This window comes from Condylura cristata, unplaced genomic scaffold (genome assembly GCF_000260355.1).
Source record: "Condylura cristata isolate star-nosed mole 26May11 unplaced genomic scaffold, ConCri1.0 scaffold00030, whole genome shotgun sequence".
Taxonomy (NCBI): Eukaryota; Metazoa; Chordata; class Mammalia; order Eulipotyphla; family Talpidae; genus Condylura; species Condylura cristata.
In genome coordinates, this window is record NW_004567131.1 from 20799343 (window position 1) to 20817330 (window position 17988).

General features: G+C 36.2%; 1 protein-coding gene across 1 annotated transcript in view; it reads left to right on the top strand.

Annotated features, from left to right (window-relative positions):
- MRC1 (mannose receptor, C type 1) overlaps positions 1 to 17988 on the top strand; it is a 73014-nt gene that overhangs the window by 8727 nt on the left and 46299 nt on the right. Inside the window, exons 2-5 of the mRNA XM_004691281.2 lie at positions 1934 to 2335; positions 5996 to 6169; positions 9579 to 9743; positions 14490 to 14603. Coding sequence (XP_004691338.1) covers positions 1934 to 2335; positions 5996 to 6169; positions 9579 to 9743; positions 14490 to 14603 — 855 coding nt within the window. The remainder of the gene's footprint in view (positions 1 to 1933; positions 2336 to 5995; positions 6170 to 9578; positions 9744 to 14489; positions 14604 to 17988) is intronic.

A 17988-nucleotide genomic window follows, 5' to 3' on the forward strand; every position in this document is an offset into this window, starting at 1 on the left:
CAATGAGATGTCACTGGTAGGAAACAATGGGGCAAAGATAGCAGGCACAAATTACAAGTGAAAGGCAATCTTGTTGAGTCCATTATCCTTCTTAGATTAAAGGAGCCCAGACCTACATTTCCGTAGAGGGAAGTGCCATGGTTATAATCTAGCAAAATGTTATTTCCCTATTTTCTGTGTTTCTTTCAGGAACAGAATACCATGTTTTAAAAATTTTGATTTTATTGCCTATGCATAAAGGTACTCATTTTGTCACGCCAGGAAATGAGTGGCAACAAAATGAGACAAAGTCTGAGAAGGAGTTTGGCTAAATGGAAGGAAATTTGGTGACGTGTGTCATGTTTAGTTAACTAATGTCCACTCCAGACAGGCCAACAGAAGCTGGTGTTCTGAATTCAGGATTTCTGACTTCAGAAAGTCAGACCAGCAGGAAAAGAGGAACCCAGTGAAGGGACAAGGCAGAAAGGTTCAAAGCACTGAGTTGGGAACCCAGGCAGGATAAAGACAGCAGGGCTCAAACCAATTTGGGGGCAAGAGCAGATACAGGAGCCTGGCAGGAGAGCATCTTTTGAGATCAATTCCATTATAAGTTCTAAGTTGCTCTAAGAACTGATCTCAGAGTTTAAATGGTGCTAAGCCTATTGGGGTAGTGAGGACAGTAAACAGGGTGCCTCATGAAGGACTCTATGAGTGACACTATTATTGCTTTATTTCATTGGGTGACTTGTGGAAATAATGAGTTCATTTCATCAGATCCTCAGATACCTCCATTACTACCAGGTCATTTTGAAAGAACCACTTAAGTGGAAAGAATTTAGTAAAACACCACAAGAAGTGTTTCATTTATATTTGTTGACAAATTAAAACACAATCAGTTCCTTTTGTCCATTCTTTAAAAAAAAAAAAAGAAAAATCTTTATGTGAATTCAGTTTTGATTTAAGGCAGAAAATATGCTTACCAGATCCTTTTTTCATTGCTTTTTTTTTTTTTGAAAAGAGGAAGTCAATTTTGCCAGCTAGCAGCTATATGCAGTAAATGTAAGCCATTAATACATATTTATTTAAATCATCAGACCCAGGTTACAAGTGTTAAAAACAGTTATTTATAAAGATACTTTAATAATATTACCTCAAATTATATAGGAGCTTAAATTTAATTTCACAAACTGCAGCAACTAACTAATCACTTTTGTAAAGCAAATTTAGATATGTCAATGAAATGAAAGTTAGCATTATATCACAGATATAAATATATCTCTAGATGTTAGATCTTAAGCTGTCTGTTGTTGGAAGGGAAATCAAAGCAAAAAACTTCCCTAAAGTATAGACCTAGGCTACCTACATAGGTTAAAAAATTTGCTAGACATAACATTTCCTAAGATAAAATTATTCTTCAAATTAAAAACTCTTGCTATAATTAAGATTATGAAATGTGAGTTTTATCTATCTCAGAGAGGATAGGATGTGTCAGACTTCAAAATTCTATTCTAAAATATACCTATAATTAATTTTAGAGATTATTGCATTTATAGCCAAATTTTCTTTTCTCAGATGGTTATTTCTTTCTCTGTTATCTACCAATTACGTGCCCTCCAGTGCAATTCATGCGCATGTAGGGTAGGCATTTCCATAAAGCTCCTCACGATGAACTAAGACATCTTAAAGATTTCCAGTCGGTTGTCAGCACCCATGTGCTCCCCAGAAGAATTCCCTTAATCCAGGGAGGGTTCTCTCTCTAGCTTTGGGTATCCCTCAGAGATATCCCTCAGAGAGAACTAAGCTGACTTAGGCAGAGTTAGTTTCATTCCTTTACCTAGCTTCATTCCTTTATCTATCGGGAAATGGAAACATCGGGAACTTTTGCCCTAAAAATACTAGTAGTCTTGCCACCAGTATCCACTTAAAGAGCCTTTCTTTCTTTTTTCTTTAACAGACACCAGGCAATTTTTAATATACAATGAAGATCACAAGCGCTGTGTGGAAGCATTAAATCGCAATGCAGTCCAAACTGCAGCTTGCAACCAAGATAGTGAAGCCCAGAAATTCCGATGGGTCTCTGAATCCCAGATTATGAGTATCGCATTTAAATTGTGCTTGGGAGTGCCTTCAAAGAGTGATTGGGTTGCTGTCACTCTATATGACTGTGACTCAAAGAGTGAATTTCAGAAATGGGAGTGCAAAAATGACACACTTTTGGGGATCAAGGGAGAAGATTTATTTTTTAACTATGGTAATAAACAAGAAAAGAATATCATGCTTTACAAGGGATCGGGCTTATGGAGCAGATGGAAGATCTATGGGACTACAGATGACATATGCTCCAGAGGTTATGAAGGTAAGAAGCATGGAAATTTTTACCTTTCTTTCAAATTTTTCTCATCTTCTTGGTTGGAAATTAATTTAGGAAAATAAACATACTATTACTTTATCATAATTATTTTTTAAGTTAATGATGTACCATTGTTTTACAGCTTTATGGATTTTTTTTAACAACAGGATTTCTCCCCTCTGGTGTGATCACTGTAACCTGTCCTATCACCAAACCTCCCACACTACTCCTCCATAGTCTTCCACTCTAGCCCATCTTGCTCTCCCCCACCCTGACATTCTCATTTAGTAGTAGAAATATTAATTGATACCTTTGTGGTTTGACCTGTTCTTTGTTCTGTGGGAACATATTTGTGAATAAATGTAACAGTGGGTCACAATTTTTAGAAATTAATTTACACTGTAGACTTTGATCCAAAGTCTTCCATTTAATGTTAAATTTTATAGTGTTGAGTATATTAAACCAAATGTTTCTTTCCTTTGGTTTGAATTATCCCTGGAGAAATGGTCCATGAAACAACATTTTTAGCTCATTCTCCTTTCCAACCCCATAACATGTCTCTGGTTTATAGTTTTCCTTGGTTTTGTTTTCACTTTATTAGTCTTCCAAAGCAAGGATAGTGACAGAAAGGATAAACAGCTGAGACTACATCAAGTTAAAGAGTTTCTGTACAGCAAAAGAGACACTACACAAAACAGAGACACCTCACTGATTGGGAGAAAATATTTGCACAGAATACTAATGACAAAGGACTGATCACAGAGATATACAAAGAGCTGTTGAATCCCATCAAAAGCAAAGTGAATAACCCCATCAAAAAATGGGCAGAAGAGCTAAAAAGACACTGCTCCAAAGAGGATATGCAGATGGTCAACAGGCATATGAAAAAAATGTTCAACATCACTTGTAATAAGGGAAATGAAAATTAAAACCACAATGAGACACCATCTCATACCAGTGGGAATGGGACATATTAAAACAACTAGTAACAACAAATGTTGGTGAGGATGTGGAGAAAAAGGAACTCTCCTACCCTGCTGTTGGGAATGCATAGGGGTGCAACCACTATGGAAAGCTGTTTGGAGTTTCCTCAAACTGCTAAAAATGGAGCTTCCATATAACCCAGCCATACCACCGTTAGGTACCTACCGCAAGGACACAAAACATTGATTGAAAAGGAACCAGCATCCCCATGTTTATTGCTGCTCTACTTAAAAATAGAGAAGATGTGGCATCAACCCAAACGCCCAAAAATAGATGATTGAATTAAAAAGATGTAATATCTATACACAATGAAATATTACCCAGCAATCAAAAAGATAAACTGATGCCTTTTGCAGCAACATGAATGGAGCTGGAAGCAATCATGCTTAGTGAAGTAAGCCAAAAGAAATAGAAAAATGCTGTATGGTTTCACTCATAGCAGGAGGGTAAGGGATTGGGGCAAAAAAAAAAAAAAAAGAGAAAGACACAGTGACTTTTTTGAAGGCTTCTTGAGTCAGATGGTACCTAGACCTAGGCACTTGTTCATTGTGAAATTTTATCTAGAAGGACCTCAAGGTCAGTAAAAACCTTGCCTTTTGAAACAATTTCCTGTTTCCAAAATTACTTAGTTAGACCTCAGAGATTGGTTACCTCGTATATATCAGATAAGCTAAATTATGAGAATTTAGCTCTTAGTAAGGTTGTAATTGTCCTATATTAAATGGGAACTATAGTCCTATAGAAAATAGGAACTGAAAAGAGTATGGAGGGTCCAGAAAGAGGTTATCTCAAAGCATTTATTGAACCTAACATAGACCGAGAAGCAACATTTTGGAAAAAACTTCATAGAAAATTATAGGGCAGAATAAGGGTGAATCAAACTTGATTGAATCAACTTCCATAAATGGGGCAATAGTCCCAATTGAGGAATTCATGGCAAAGAGGATTGATGCTAACACTGTACACTTCTTGTTTTAAACACGTCACTGAGGTTTTGTAACGTCCACATCCTCTTTGTTCTTTTGTTTCGAAAAAACTACACATCAGGTTTTGGATAATTGTTCTCAATCTTCAATGTTTAAAAATCACCTGGAAAACTTGTTAAATACGGAGCTGCCAAGGTCCTTCTGCTGCCCAGATTCTGACTTGGTTTATGAGGGCAAGGGCTAGGAATCTACTGATTAGTTTTATGAACACCTGGGCGCTTAGCTGCAGATGGCCCACTGACCACTCTTTGCATAGTCTTCAATTCTCTGCCAATATTCATGTATTTCTACCAGAGTAAGGTCAGACCACAAGAACCGTGAATTGACTGCAGTGTATGTTTATCAGTAAGGTGTCTGGAGTGGAATTTCTTTGGCTTGATCCATGCTTCGTTAAATAATGTAAGTTACTCCTTAAAAAGCTGTTTCTGCTTCACATCTATAAATTTAAGTGCTGAGCACTTCTTAGCTAATGTATTGAACAGTACATCTAGACAAGGTAATCCTAATAGGTTTTCTTCTCATGATGGAATAGTTACCTCTATGATTAAAAGTGGCATAATTATTTCTGAATCCAGAATGCATCTTATAGAACATATGATTTGAGAGACTGATTCTGGAACTGAGTGGAACCAAAAGTAGAATTTTTAGTTCTCATCTAGGTTATTGGCTACATAAAAGCTATTTTAATGTCATTAAAAATAAAACTAGATCTTCAGTAGGTGGAATATATACAATGAGTAAAGGAAATGGAAGGGAATGAATAAAGGTAAAGGGCTTATAGTTTTGTGCTTTTAATTACAAGTTAGGCATCTTGATGCATATGTTATAATTTTTTTATTATCTAATAGGTGAAATGTCTTTTAAGAACTTTTCAGTCATAGAATCGAAAACCTTAATTAACAAAAGAAAATTCCTACCTTGGAAATTTCTCTCTATCATCTGGTGGCAAGAGGCTAAATATTTTTATGTAGAGGATCATTATCTCTCAAGAGGGGTTTTGTGTAAAGGTAGGGTCTTTAAACACATTAGAGAATCTTTCCAGGTGAAGTCTTGGTTGTCAGTAGATGTAGAAGTTTCTCTTGTGGTTTGAACTTAAGATCAACCATAACCAACAATGATTCTATATTTGTTCCAGTTTTGTTCTTTTTGAATTCATTTGTTAAAAGAATTTATATTGTTTATAGATAGTGCTTAGTCATCTTCTAGATTAGAGAGTTGTGCCCAAATTCTTGTCCTTCCTTATAGCCATTATTGAGGGATTCCCATAGACATTGGCTTGGCAGGAAGTGTTTGTAAGGACTAAAGTATAACTCTAAGGTAATTTTTAATCTAGATATCATTAATTCTGTGTTTCAACCAAGAGGAAGAATGACCTCTTCTTTGGTTTGGAAAAAAAGATGCAACAGTCAAAGCTGGTGTCAACAAAGCTGATAACTTGTGCCTTAAAAGAGGAATGAGGAACATCTGTTTCAAAAGACAACAGCAATGAAGTGGTACTGGAGTTAATTTTAAGTATAGATTGTTTGTGTTTAGTAAAAGACGGGTTCTGGGCACAAAGGGAAAAAAGGAATTCCCAGTGGGTGACACCAGTATGACAGAAAAGTCATCCGCACTCTTTTTGCATGTTTCTTACCAGAAAGTGTATGTTCAGATGCATCATTTTAATTCTAACTGAAAGTCACTCTTTTTCTTCTAGCCATGTATACATTGCTGGGTAATGCAAATGGAGCAACCTGTGCATTTCCATTCAAGTTTGAAAACAAATGGTATGCGGACTGCACGAGTGCTGGGAGATCAGACGGCTGGCTTTGGTGTGGAACCACTACAGATTACGACACGGATAAACTATATGGATTTTGTCCATTGAAATGTAAGTAATATTACCTCCAAGATAAGTTTGGCACATTTACTGTGGCACCGTAATGCTAAGAACCATGCTTTTATCTAGAACATTTTTTTCTCAAAGTTGTTTCACATTTACTATCCTGTTACACTGCATCAGGATCTTTCACAGACATCATTGTTTCCATTTTGTGATTGACATTGACTGGAGACTGGAGTACAGAGCTGACTCAGCCATGGCTGCATCAAACAACCCCTTTATTTTTACTTCCTTTTTTAAAAAAAAGTTATTTTTTTTTCATAGAACTGGGGTGCAGATCAGAGGTGTGGGGTGAGAAGATTCAGCAGAGACAGAGTGGGAAGCAGAACAGGCAGATTTATTGAAATACACTGCTGAGGGGAACAGCGGCTTTGGCAAGACAGGAGAGGTCTGCTGCTCCCTGTGGGGATAGCTCCCTCACTGGCTGGGGCGGTAGCGTTTATAGCACTGAGACTTAACCCCTAGGCCACTAGGGAGACCCTCCCTAGCTCTTTCTTTTCTTCAACTTCCACTTTATTGGTTTTTAATATTTTTTTAAATATTTCTAAGACTCCAGGGCAAGTTTTACTATGCATGTTTCAGCATATACTTCATAGATGTAGCCATGCCATCCTGACTTCCAGTGATGTCCCCTATTAGGCAATAGTTTAAGAACAGAATTTAAATTTAAACAATGCCACAACATGCTGTTTGATAGAGAGTGGGTATCTAAATAATTGTGTCAATGTCTTGAAAAGGGTCTCTCACAGAGAAAATTATAGTAATGATACTCTAATTCAGCTTAAGAAGAGTATCGTTTAACATTGAGCCATGACTCAATTGAAGGGTTTTATTTCTAAACTTGACCTGTTTTGAAAATAAAGTTTTAAGTATGATTGTATAATGTATGATTAGTCATGTTGGATTATACTGGTGGTAAGAATTAGAACATGGGGCCTCCCTGGTGGCGCAGCGGGTTAAAGCATAGCACTGAGAAGCTAAAGCCACTTTAGCATGAGTTCAATCCCTGCCCCGGAGGTGACCTACATGGCACAGCAGACCTCTCCTGACCCGCCCGCTGCTCCCCTCAGCAGTGTACCTCATCAGTCTGCCTGTTCTGCTCCCCACTCTGTCTCTGGTGAATCCTCTCACCGCTCCTGCTCCTCTGGCCTGTACCCCAGTTCTGCATGTATAAATAAATAAATCTTTTAAAAAATAATAAAAAAAAAAGAATTAGAACATGAGTTCTTGGTGTCCTTTCCACACTCAAGAATCTAGAAAGAGCGCAGCAGATTCTGGGTGGGGTGGAAGAGAACACCAACATTGGGCAGTGAGGACAGGCTGAACAGGAGGAGATGAAAGAATTCTTTTCTTCAATTTTTCTCTCACTCCACATCCTCCTTCAGCTGCCGGCTCCTCCCTTCTTTTGCTTCCTTTTAGGTTTTTGGTTTTTTCCCCCTGCAATTCTGTGTGTGATTCAGAAGCATAGGATCACAACTCCACAGATGCATGTCACCACCTTAACATGCAATTAAGAAATTAACATTAAAGGTTAATTTGACTTCTCCCTATTACAGACTTGATGGAGTAGAGTAGCTCTTGCTTTCCTTTACCAGCAACTCTTTCTCCTGCCCCAGTGCTGCGCACAGCAGGGTGCAGGAGAGGCCATCAGATACAGCGCCAGTGCAAGGCCACGTGAAGTGCAACAGCATTGTTGACAGCTAAACTTTTCAGAGCCCACAGACACATGCAATCACACTGCTTGTAGCATTACTGTGAAACAACACAACTCATAACAATTTTTATTATGTAAGAGTTCCAAGATTGATACTTTTTTTTTTAAAGATTTATTTGTGCATACAGAACTGGGGTATAGGCCAGAGGTACAGGGGCAGTGAGAGGCTTCACCAGAGACAGAGTGGGAAACCGAACAGGCAGATGACAAAGTAGACTGCTGAGGTGAGCAGCGGGCGGTCAGGAGAGGTCTGCCTCCAGGGCCCAGGGGTCACCTCTGGGGCCGGATCTAACTCCTGCTGAAGTGGTTTTAGCCTCTCAGTGCTGTGTTTTAACCCGCTGGGCCACCAGGGAGGGCCCAGAATGATTTTTTAACTATCTCTTTTGTTGATAATCACTGAAAATATCCTACTAAAAATGAATTTGATTTCTCAGTCTTGTGTATTGTAACAGTCTTCTATGTACATTCTCATTCTAGTGAATACCTGTGGAAACTCACAGGCTTTTTGTTCAAGTTGTAATCAATGAATCCACCTCATTTATACAAACTTTTAAAGATTTGAGTCCCATGAAAGGTTTATAGAAGTCTGATCTCTGTGTTGCAAGTTTTTCATTTGAAGAGAAAAATTGAACTCTTTTTTTTTCCCTTAAAAGAAAGTGATAAATGTTTTGCAGTGATTGAAGAGAATGTTTTTCCTTTGCTTAGTAGCAGGAATGAGTTTCTAAATCTGTTTCTAAGGAGAATGGACTTCATGGGTCCAGTTCTAGCACCTTGCACCTCAGTGCTATTGACGAGTGAATCGTTGGTTATATGCATGGTGTAGTGAATTCTTAAATGGTGGACGAATGGTTAGTCTCTAATCACAAACTTACAGTTTTGGATAGATATGTGTTGGAAGGGAATGTTGAAAATATTCTAGAATAATCCTTATTTACTTTTAAATTATGTCTTCAAACAAATTATAGATTTCTTTTACTATTAAATGTAAACCAGCTATTGAAACAGTTCCAATATATCTTAAAAAATTTAAATATATTTTATACATTTCATACTTTCCTTAAAGGATTTTTAAATCTCCCAATCTATTTCATTTTCCTTTCTTTGTATTCCTTTCAAAAGGACATTTTACTTTACATTAACTTTAAACTAGTAGGTTCAATACACATTCAATACAAGATGAAGTATCAGTTATTGACCTAGTGACACAATACATTCTCTTCATTGTCCTTTACACTGTTTATTGTAATGTTTTCCTTCTGTTTGGACATTTATTTTCCAATATCATGGGAACAGGAAAAGGAAAAGACCTCTTTCAATTCTCCTATTCTCCATAGCTTGACACTTTAGCTTTCCACACCAGTTTTGCTGGTTTACTTGGAATTTGAACAATTTGGGGACATAAATAGTCAGCAAACCTATATACATTCATTGAGAAATAGGTTCAAATTCCTTGGTTTAAAATGCAAAAATCACTTTCTTTAAGATTCAAATGTCCTTTGTTTGTTTATATCCCTTTCCACCACTTATAAGAAAATAAACCCCCCTTTAAAAAAATGTCATAGTTTCTACTATATTGTAATCAAAGCTCCACAGTTCTAATGCTACCAGCGTGCTTAAAAATATTGTGTGCTGAAAGTCTTTTCTATTCATAATGTAGTTGATTTTATTTGACTTCATTTACAGTTGAGGCCAGTGAAAGTTTATGGAATAAAGACCCCTTGACAAGCATTTCCTACCAGATAAACTCCAAATCTGCTTTAACGTGGCACCAGGCGAGGAAGAGCTGTCAGCAACAGAACGCCGACCTCTTGAGCATCACACAGATACATGAGCAAACATACCTGACAGGTAATGCCATGAAAAGAAATCAAAGTTATAGTAATATCATGGTTATTTCATTTTATACAGTTTAGTTTAAAAGTGAACAGCACCAGATATGAATACATAATAGATGGTGTAGAGGACATGACCAATTCCTATGTTAAAAAATGACACCCAGGATGGCAAATAGGTTTCATTTGATGAGCCAAGTTGGCCCTATCACTTGAAACAGTATCTAGAAATTGTGCTGAAATGATTCTGAGGCCCATCTGGGCATGAAGTGGAAGATGCCACAATCAATGAATGATGTTGCTCATGGACACAGGCTGGGGTATGATGCTGGTCAAGTGTTCCCGGTCTAGGGTGAAGCCGACAATCTTCTATTAGCATCACAGAGTTCAAGGTGATATGGCGAAAACTGTCACCATGCACAGGGACAAGTCAAGGGACAAGTGTCTCTTGTCTCTAACTCTCAGACTCCACTGGTTGGGGGGGGGTCTTAGTGATACTCTTCCTGCAACAATTTTTCCTATTAGTTATTATTGATATTAGTACTATTAAATTGAATTTGAAGATGCTTATCACAGTTTAATTTTGGTGGGCAAAATGTTGGATGTATTCATTTAGCACAGTCTGGTGAAATGCCCACAATGTAACTGAGTAAGAAGCATATTTCAGCTCTTTGTCCCTTTCTAGACCTAACTGTGAACTCCCCACTGTAATGAAATATTTTTGAATCAGTTCATCATAAAATTTAACATGTATTAATATTCTTCATATAGTATAAGCAGCAACTCACCATTTTCCTTCAGTTATTAGAAAGGAGATTAACAAAAGACATGCCCTATATCTTCACTGTGAGCATTAATAAACTCAGGGATGAGATTAGGTTTACATTTCAGTCTGTTCAGTTTTTCTGCTATGTGTTGTGTTTGGGAGCCTTTCTAGTACTTGGACAAAATATCAGAGTGGTTAAGATTTATAGTCATGCCGAAAAATAAAGAGAAGAAAGCATGGAAAGAGACAAAATTAAAAGTTATGTAGATAATTAAGGAATAAAGTGATTTGGGAAATCCTGGTGAATCTGTGTTCACTTGCATGGCAGGTTAGAAATTATTTCTGTTACTTTTCAAAAGAATCTATTTGTGGGTTATGTTATTGAGACTCTTCTGATTTGTGCTTGATTCCTGGCATTCTGGAGGTAAAGGCACCAGTTTCTGTCATTCTCTGCATTACTTAGAGGAGAGTAGGAGATGAGCAGTGAAGGTCTGCCAGCTCCAGGCTTTTTTCCTGGCCCCTGCTTGGCTGTGCTACTCCTGGCTGCAGGAAATGCTTCCCTAATCAGCCCAAGCTATTGTTGGTCCTCTCAGGAAAGCGAGCAACCCCTCCCTGCCCATCCCCCCTCCCCCCAGAGATCAAGAGGCTAAATTCACCTAAAATCCTTATTTGACTCTTAGCCAAGCTTCTGGAATTTTAGTCAGCAAATTCTGATAACTGGATATGAATGGCTTCTATAATAAAATTTGTAGTATTTCCTGCAAGTCAAAAATATCATGCATAGGAGAAAAATATCTGACAGGGGATTTGAAAAATAAATCAGATTTTTTTTTTCAGGAAGATAACTATTACAGAGGGGAAGAATGTAGAAAATAATGATGGGAGTAGGAGACTGAAACTACTCCATTTTGGGAAATATGCCACTAACATGAAAAAGAAAGCTCATAACAGTTATACTTTTAAAGTAAGATTTCTTTTGGAAGATTTGAGGAGTAACAATAAGTTTTTAAAAAATCAAATTAGCTGTCATTTATTGAACAGCTGCTATGCCAGGCACGGGGCTTCTTCCAACCTCCTAAATCAATATTATTGCAACCACTTTATAGATATGTAAGATAACAGACTAGAAGCTAGAAACTTGCCTAATGCATCATGTCCAGAAAATAGCTGAATTGAAAACAGCACTGTCTAATAATAATAATAACACCAGACTAATAATAACAACAATAATAATAGCAAAATACCCCATTTTGCTTTGTCCAGGTCTCATAAGGAGAAGAAGGGTCTGGTGAACTCCAAAGAATTAAAGAGAACACTTCTTTTAGATATCAAGATATCTCAGAACTGCAGATTAATTTTACATTATCTGCTACTCAGTAGCCCATTTTTCATTACTCACAACCATTTAATCACCTTCACTTCTGTTTCTACTCTCCAAAATGGTGGCACACAATATTTAATCCTAAATTCCTGAACTATAGCTACATATTTTCAGGGTTAGGATTTAGGAACTGAAATTAGATATAGGAAGCGAAATTTCGCTTGTTTTCCTGTTTTTTTTTTTTTTGCCAGTGTCTGCCTTGAAAACAAATTGGACAACAATATAGAAAAAAAATACCAGTGTTATACTGGACATTAATATAGCTTCTATTATAGCTAACTTCAAAAGTAGGTGCATAACCACTTCATTTAATACATATAGAGACATTAAAATAGAATGTAGAATTGATAGTTTGCATAGCAATATTAAGATGTTTTGGCATGTGTATACATTTACAAAGGCACATTAAGGAAAAACATTTGTGGATATGTTCATCAGCTGCAAGTCTTAGATTTACTGCCATTTTGCAAAAGGTTTCAATTTTTTTTCTAAATCATACTTTTTGTCGACTAATTCAACACGGTCTAATAATAACAATAATATCTATCAATAGCTTATATTTATTGCACATATACCATTTGTTGGGCCCTATTATAAGAAGTGTTGATTTAATTTTCCAAAAGTAGCCTACCATACAGAAAGTGGTAGAAAATGTCAAAGGATAAGTTTCCTTAAAGAGGGATCATGCATCTTACCCAAGCGATATATGGATTCTGTTTTCCCAGTCAAAGTTTCAATGGAACTATTTGAAGAAATAGAGCACACACAGCTAAATTTATATGGAACCACAAAACTGCCCATTTGGCCAAGGCAATCTTGACCAAAAAGGAGTGGAGGTATCATATGCCCAGACTTACACTACAAGGCTACAGTATGGCATTGGAATAATTAGAAAGATCTGATCTGACTAGTGCATTGTTTTTTCCTTAGTGGTGCTCTAAAATTTTAAGTTATCTGAAAATAGTTACTTAACAGTTACTCACAAGCAAATCAAATTTAAACAGGGATTGAATCCCTGAAAAAATTCATTTGAATCCTTGGAATGCAATTCTGATCTTTTGCTTTTCTTTATAAATTTTTCTGAACAAAATACCTCTTGAAGTAAATAAAGTACATAAGTGTAAGAGCTAAACTAATTCAAACTACTTTTCTAGAACACTAGATTTAAGAAGAGGTTACTCTGTATCAATTAATTTTTGCATGCCAGAATTTAATTTCATCCTATTTTTATGTTATTACTCCTTTTTAAGAAATCACACAGTAGACTTACTTTTCAAAAAATACCTCAAGTATTCAGTTCAGTTTATTAAGCATCAGCTACTTAATCAATATCAACCTAATTAGCACTGAGGAAGTGGGTGTCCATGTACATGTACTTCCTTGCAAGATGCTGAATAAATTGAGTACACCATTCAGGTCACATGATCTCTAAGAAAGATCCTCACTCTTAGGGAACTGAGGTGCAATCACTGTGAACTGTGATGTCTTGGTATCATGTCACTCATTTGAATTTATGCCATGAATATATAAACTAAAGAAAAATTGAGAAAAAATGAGATCAGTTATTTGGTTTCATCAGAACTGTAGAGTTTAGGCATCAACTGTAAGAACCTGTGTTTAAATTTCAGTTATGCTATTTATTATCTGTGCTTGTTATTAAACTTTTTTAAGTTTGAGTTTCCCAGTCTATACAATGGTTATAATAACTCCTATTTTAAGTTCCTAAGGACCCAATATAGTAGATGTCATTGCCACTTTGGAGAAGATTTGACTGGGGAATAAATCTTATAGAAAACAAAAGATAAATTAATTGCTCTTTGAAAGTTTACCAGTATATGTAGAAAATTGAGTCTTATATTTTACTAAAGTCAAAACATTTTTCTTTTCTATTAGCTATCTTTAATCAACTAAAAAGAATCTAGAATCAACAGAGAATCTATGGTTTTGAAAAGGATACAAGTAATAACAAATGTGTGTTTGACATGGGACAGCTGTGGCCCACATTGATTCTGTTTGGTTTTGTAATTCCGTGTGAAACCTAACACAGAGTTTGCAATCATGGCAATTATGATTAAATTGTCTAACTAAAGTGTGGCTTATGTTAGCATCAGCATTTAGTGTTTAGAATTTAATCATTTTAATAAGAGAAATTGATTTAAAAATCACAAAGTAAAATTCTTAGAGTAAGTTCTGAAGTTTGAGATTGGCTAACAACTGATGAGTGATAGACTGAAATAGCAATTTTTTTCATGATAGAAAAGTTCTACTTTTATGCAAAATTAATCTTATTTTTAATTTAAGAGGAGATGAAAATGTATTATTTGAAGACAGCAAACTTAGGCTTATTCAAATTAGGAGTCCACATGTGGGATCTGACACGAGTCAGAGATGGGTTTGTCCTATAGCAGAACACACACTAGCTTCTCCGTGTCATTCTCACTTTCCTTATCTGCTGGTCGAGTTACCTTAGGTTGTTAAGAGAATCAAAGGAGAAATGTCAGGTATGATTTTTATTACATTCTCAAATGTATTTTGATCAAGTACTTAAGCTTGAAGTGGATTTCATCATCTTTTCTGAATGTCAACTTTATTTTTGTTTTGCTTTTGCTAAATAGGATTAACCAGTTCCTTGACTTCTGGACTCTGGATTGGACTTAACAGTCTGAGTTTCAACACTGGTTGGCAGTGGAGTAGTGCCGATCCTTTCCGATATTTGAACTGGTTGCCAGGTAGGGTTTACGTTTGTCTGTGGTTGCATTAGTTCAAGTTTAACTTACCTGGGTACCATGGAGAGCTCATCATCTCACATGTCGATATCAAAGAGAATTGGGGAAATTTATCAAATATCATCCATCTCATCTTGCTTTGCATTCTGCATGTTCGAGTTGAATGTGCTAAAACCATGAGGTTATGTCCGTTTCCTGGGATAAAGCCTTACTAGCAGATTATCATATAAATCAATACAGATCTCTGTTAATGTATATATTCTTAGAGTATCCTTGATTTATTACTTGTGACATACAAGATCAAATTTTGTAGCTATTCTTACCCATGAATTTTTGGGTTCCAGCATTGTTACTCTGTACTCAGTTTTGCCTCAATGCCATCATCTTTGCAAGGATCATCCAGCATCTGTTTATAAAGTTTGACAGTGCTTTTCACTTTTTATATAGTTGACCTTCAAATCTTTTATCATATGTTTTTGAATTATAAAATGTTTCAGTGAAAGTGCTTACCTTTATAAAATGTAGAGTTAGGTTATATATAGTACATCATGTTGTTTACAATCTTCAAATATCTTATACATATTTATTTTTATATACACACACTATAATACACTATAAATTTAAGTGAGTTTAAGCTCTTTAGGGCCGGGATATTTCTTATTATCTTAAGCCATGAGATTATCTGTCACTGTTACAATGATTTTATAGATCCTTAAAATCTTATAATAAGGATCTTAAAGTCTACTTTAATGCTACTATCTAAAAGAGTTGGATAAAAATCTATTTCTGTATTTCTGTGAGAGGTGAATATTTCTTACTAGCAAAATAATTCATCAGCACTTTGGTTGAAAATTGGTTGTTGTAGAAAATTACATTTGGAGATTGATCAAGATTCAGTAAGTTTCTATCAATAGTTTTGAAGGATGGAAAATATTCTCAGCTAATTATTTCTACATTGTCATACTATACAGTTAACTGAATGTAAAAGAATAAATAATAAATGTTTTACATATGTAGCAATTGTTCAGAAAAAAAAGGGTCAATGACAACAAAATAATTTTAATTTTATTCACCAATACCAGCCATTACTAACTGCCCCAGGTACTGCATACAAATCAGGTACCACCTGGGCCTTCTTGGTTGCATAAGGGATTAAGTCTCAGCACTATGAAGCTATCGACAGCCAAGGCAGCTTGAGCTCGATTCCCCCACCAGGGAGTGTTCCACATAGTGCAGCCAGACCTTTCCTGTCTCACCCGCTGCTCCCCTCAGCAGTGTACTTCGCCCATCTGCCTGTTCTGCTCCCCACTCTGTCTGGTGAATCCTCTCATGTCCCCACACCTCTGGCTTGTATCCCATCCTTTGTACGCATAAGTAAAATAAATCTTAAAATAAAGGAGATTCCACCCTCCCCCAGCCCCACTGCTGGGGGGGGGGGAGCCTTGACCAGCAAGGCGAGGGGATAGAGCCCCAGGGACAGCTCGAGGAAGAAGGCCAAGACAGAGACACGTGCAGGTGAGCGTTTATTCTTACAACAGTCATATATATACACCTGAGGGTGGCACAGAAGGTACGGGCAGGGGGTGGTCTGATGGTCTAATGTCTTAAAGGCCAATGGGTTTGAGGGGAGGGATCCATCGTCATCTCTTTGGCGCCAAAGCTTGCTGAGCGGGAAGGGAAGGAGAGTGGGGGGAAGGGATTTAGGTGTGCTGCATTCTCAACCAACATGCTTACCCTAAGTTCCGATCAAGTGTTGTTTTGTGCATAGGAGACAAAGTCCTGGTCTCGGTCCCCGACACACTGCGAACCAATCTTGATATCAGGGAGAGAGTGTATTAACTACTAGTGATGTTTGCTGTGGGTGTGAGAAAGGAGAGGACTAGATTATGGGCCACATCTTACCAGTTCAGCCATGAAAAGTATGAATGTAGCAGACTTCTCTCTAAAAGCCATTGGATGTTTTTTTTTTGCATTTGGCTTAGAAAATTAGACCCTCTGTTTTCTAGATTATTGACTTATACTTTTGAAAAATAACATCTGTAAAATGATATTCAGAGTAGATGCTGAAACATGAGAAAAATTCTAGAGTTTTTTTTTTTAAATTTGCATGGTCTCACTCACAAAGCATTCTTTCAGTACATGAATTTTTCAATAATAATCAGCTCTCTTTTTGTCTGAAACATGGCAAGTAAACATTACTTCAAGGAAATACAAGATACCCTTGTATTTATGGGTGAGGATTTGATTTGCCTATCTACTTGTTCAGATAAAGCTAAATCAGAGCATTAGATGATAATAAACTTTTATGGTGAGTCCAGTGTTCTCTTTTATGTTACTTTATTGTGCAACATTATGCAGTTCACCTTACTTATGACTTATTTTGTAGGTGATCATAATATTTGCTGCTTGCATTCCAAGAGAAAATTTGGGGTTAACTTTGCTGAAAATTAGAAAGTTGGAATGTTGATGAGAGAGAAAAATATACCTTTCGTTATTAAACCAAGTTCCTGAGAAGTATATTTAAGATTAAATCATCTGAAATAGTTTCTTCAAACTAAAATTAGAAGCTATATAGAATAGTTTTTAAATTGTTATTGTACAAATTGCTAAATCAGTAATTCAATTGAATACTTCCCAAGTAATGCTTTTATTACTATCCATTCATATTGAAGTGAGGATATTTACCTAAATAATATAAAAGTGTGAGTTCAAATATGCAACTATGGTAATCATTAAAGATCAGCAGTAATTTCTATATTAAAATTAGTAGCAGTCTTTTATTGATAAATAAATGTATGACAAGATTTACTACCTAATCTATAAACTAATAGCTAATAGCTATTATAAAATATAAAATATATAAAATATATATTATTTCTTGAATGTTCCTTTCTAGTCCTAATATCTTATTCTACCAACAAACTTTTAAAATATCTTTAAATTATTATTGATGACTGTTTTCCTTGAGTGCTTTTCACGTAAACTTCAAACATTTTTGATAAAGACTTTATGGAGTAGGCAATATGATTTCAACTTGACAGTAAGGGAAAATGAAGTCTAAGTGCAGATTATCTACATGGCAAAGGTCATGAAACAGAGTCATTAATAATTAAGATAGAACTCACTTGTCCTATCTTTAGGAATAAGGTAAAGTTAGCTTCTAGAGCATTAAAATAGTTTAAATGTGGGTATCATGTATCTAGTCACTGCGTAGAACTTGTTCTTTGATAAATTTCTAGTAAGAAATGAGATAAAGGCTTAGCTGTTAAATTCATAAGGCCTCCCTGGTGGCCTAGAGGTTGAGTCTCAGCACTGTCACCATTAAGGCCTGAGTTCCCTGAGTTTGCTCCCTGGCTACGGAGCCAAAACACATATGGCACAGCCCACT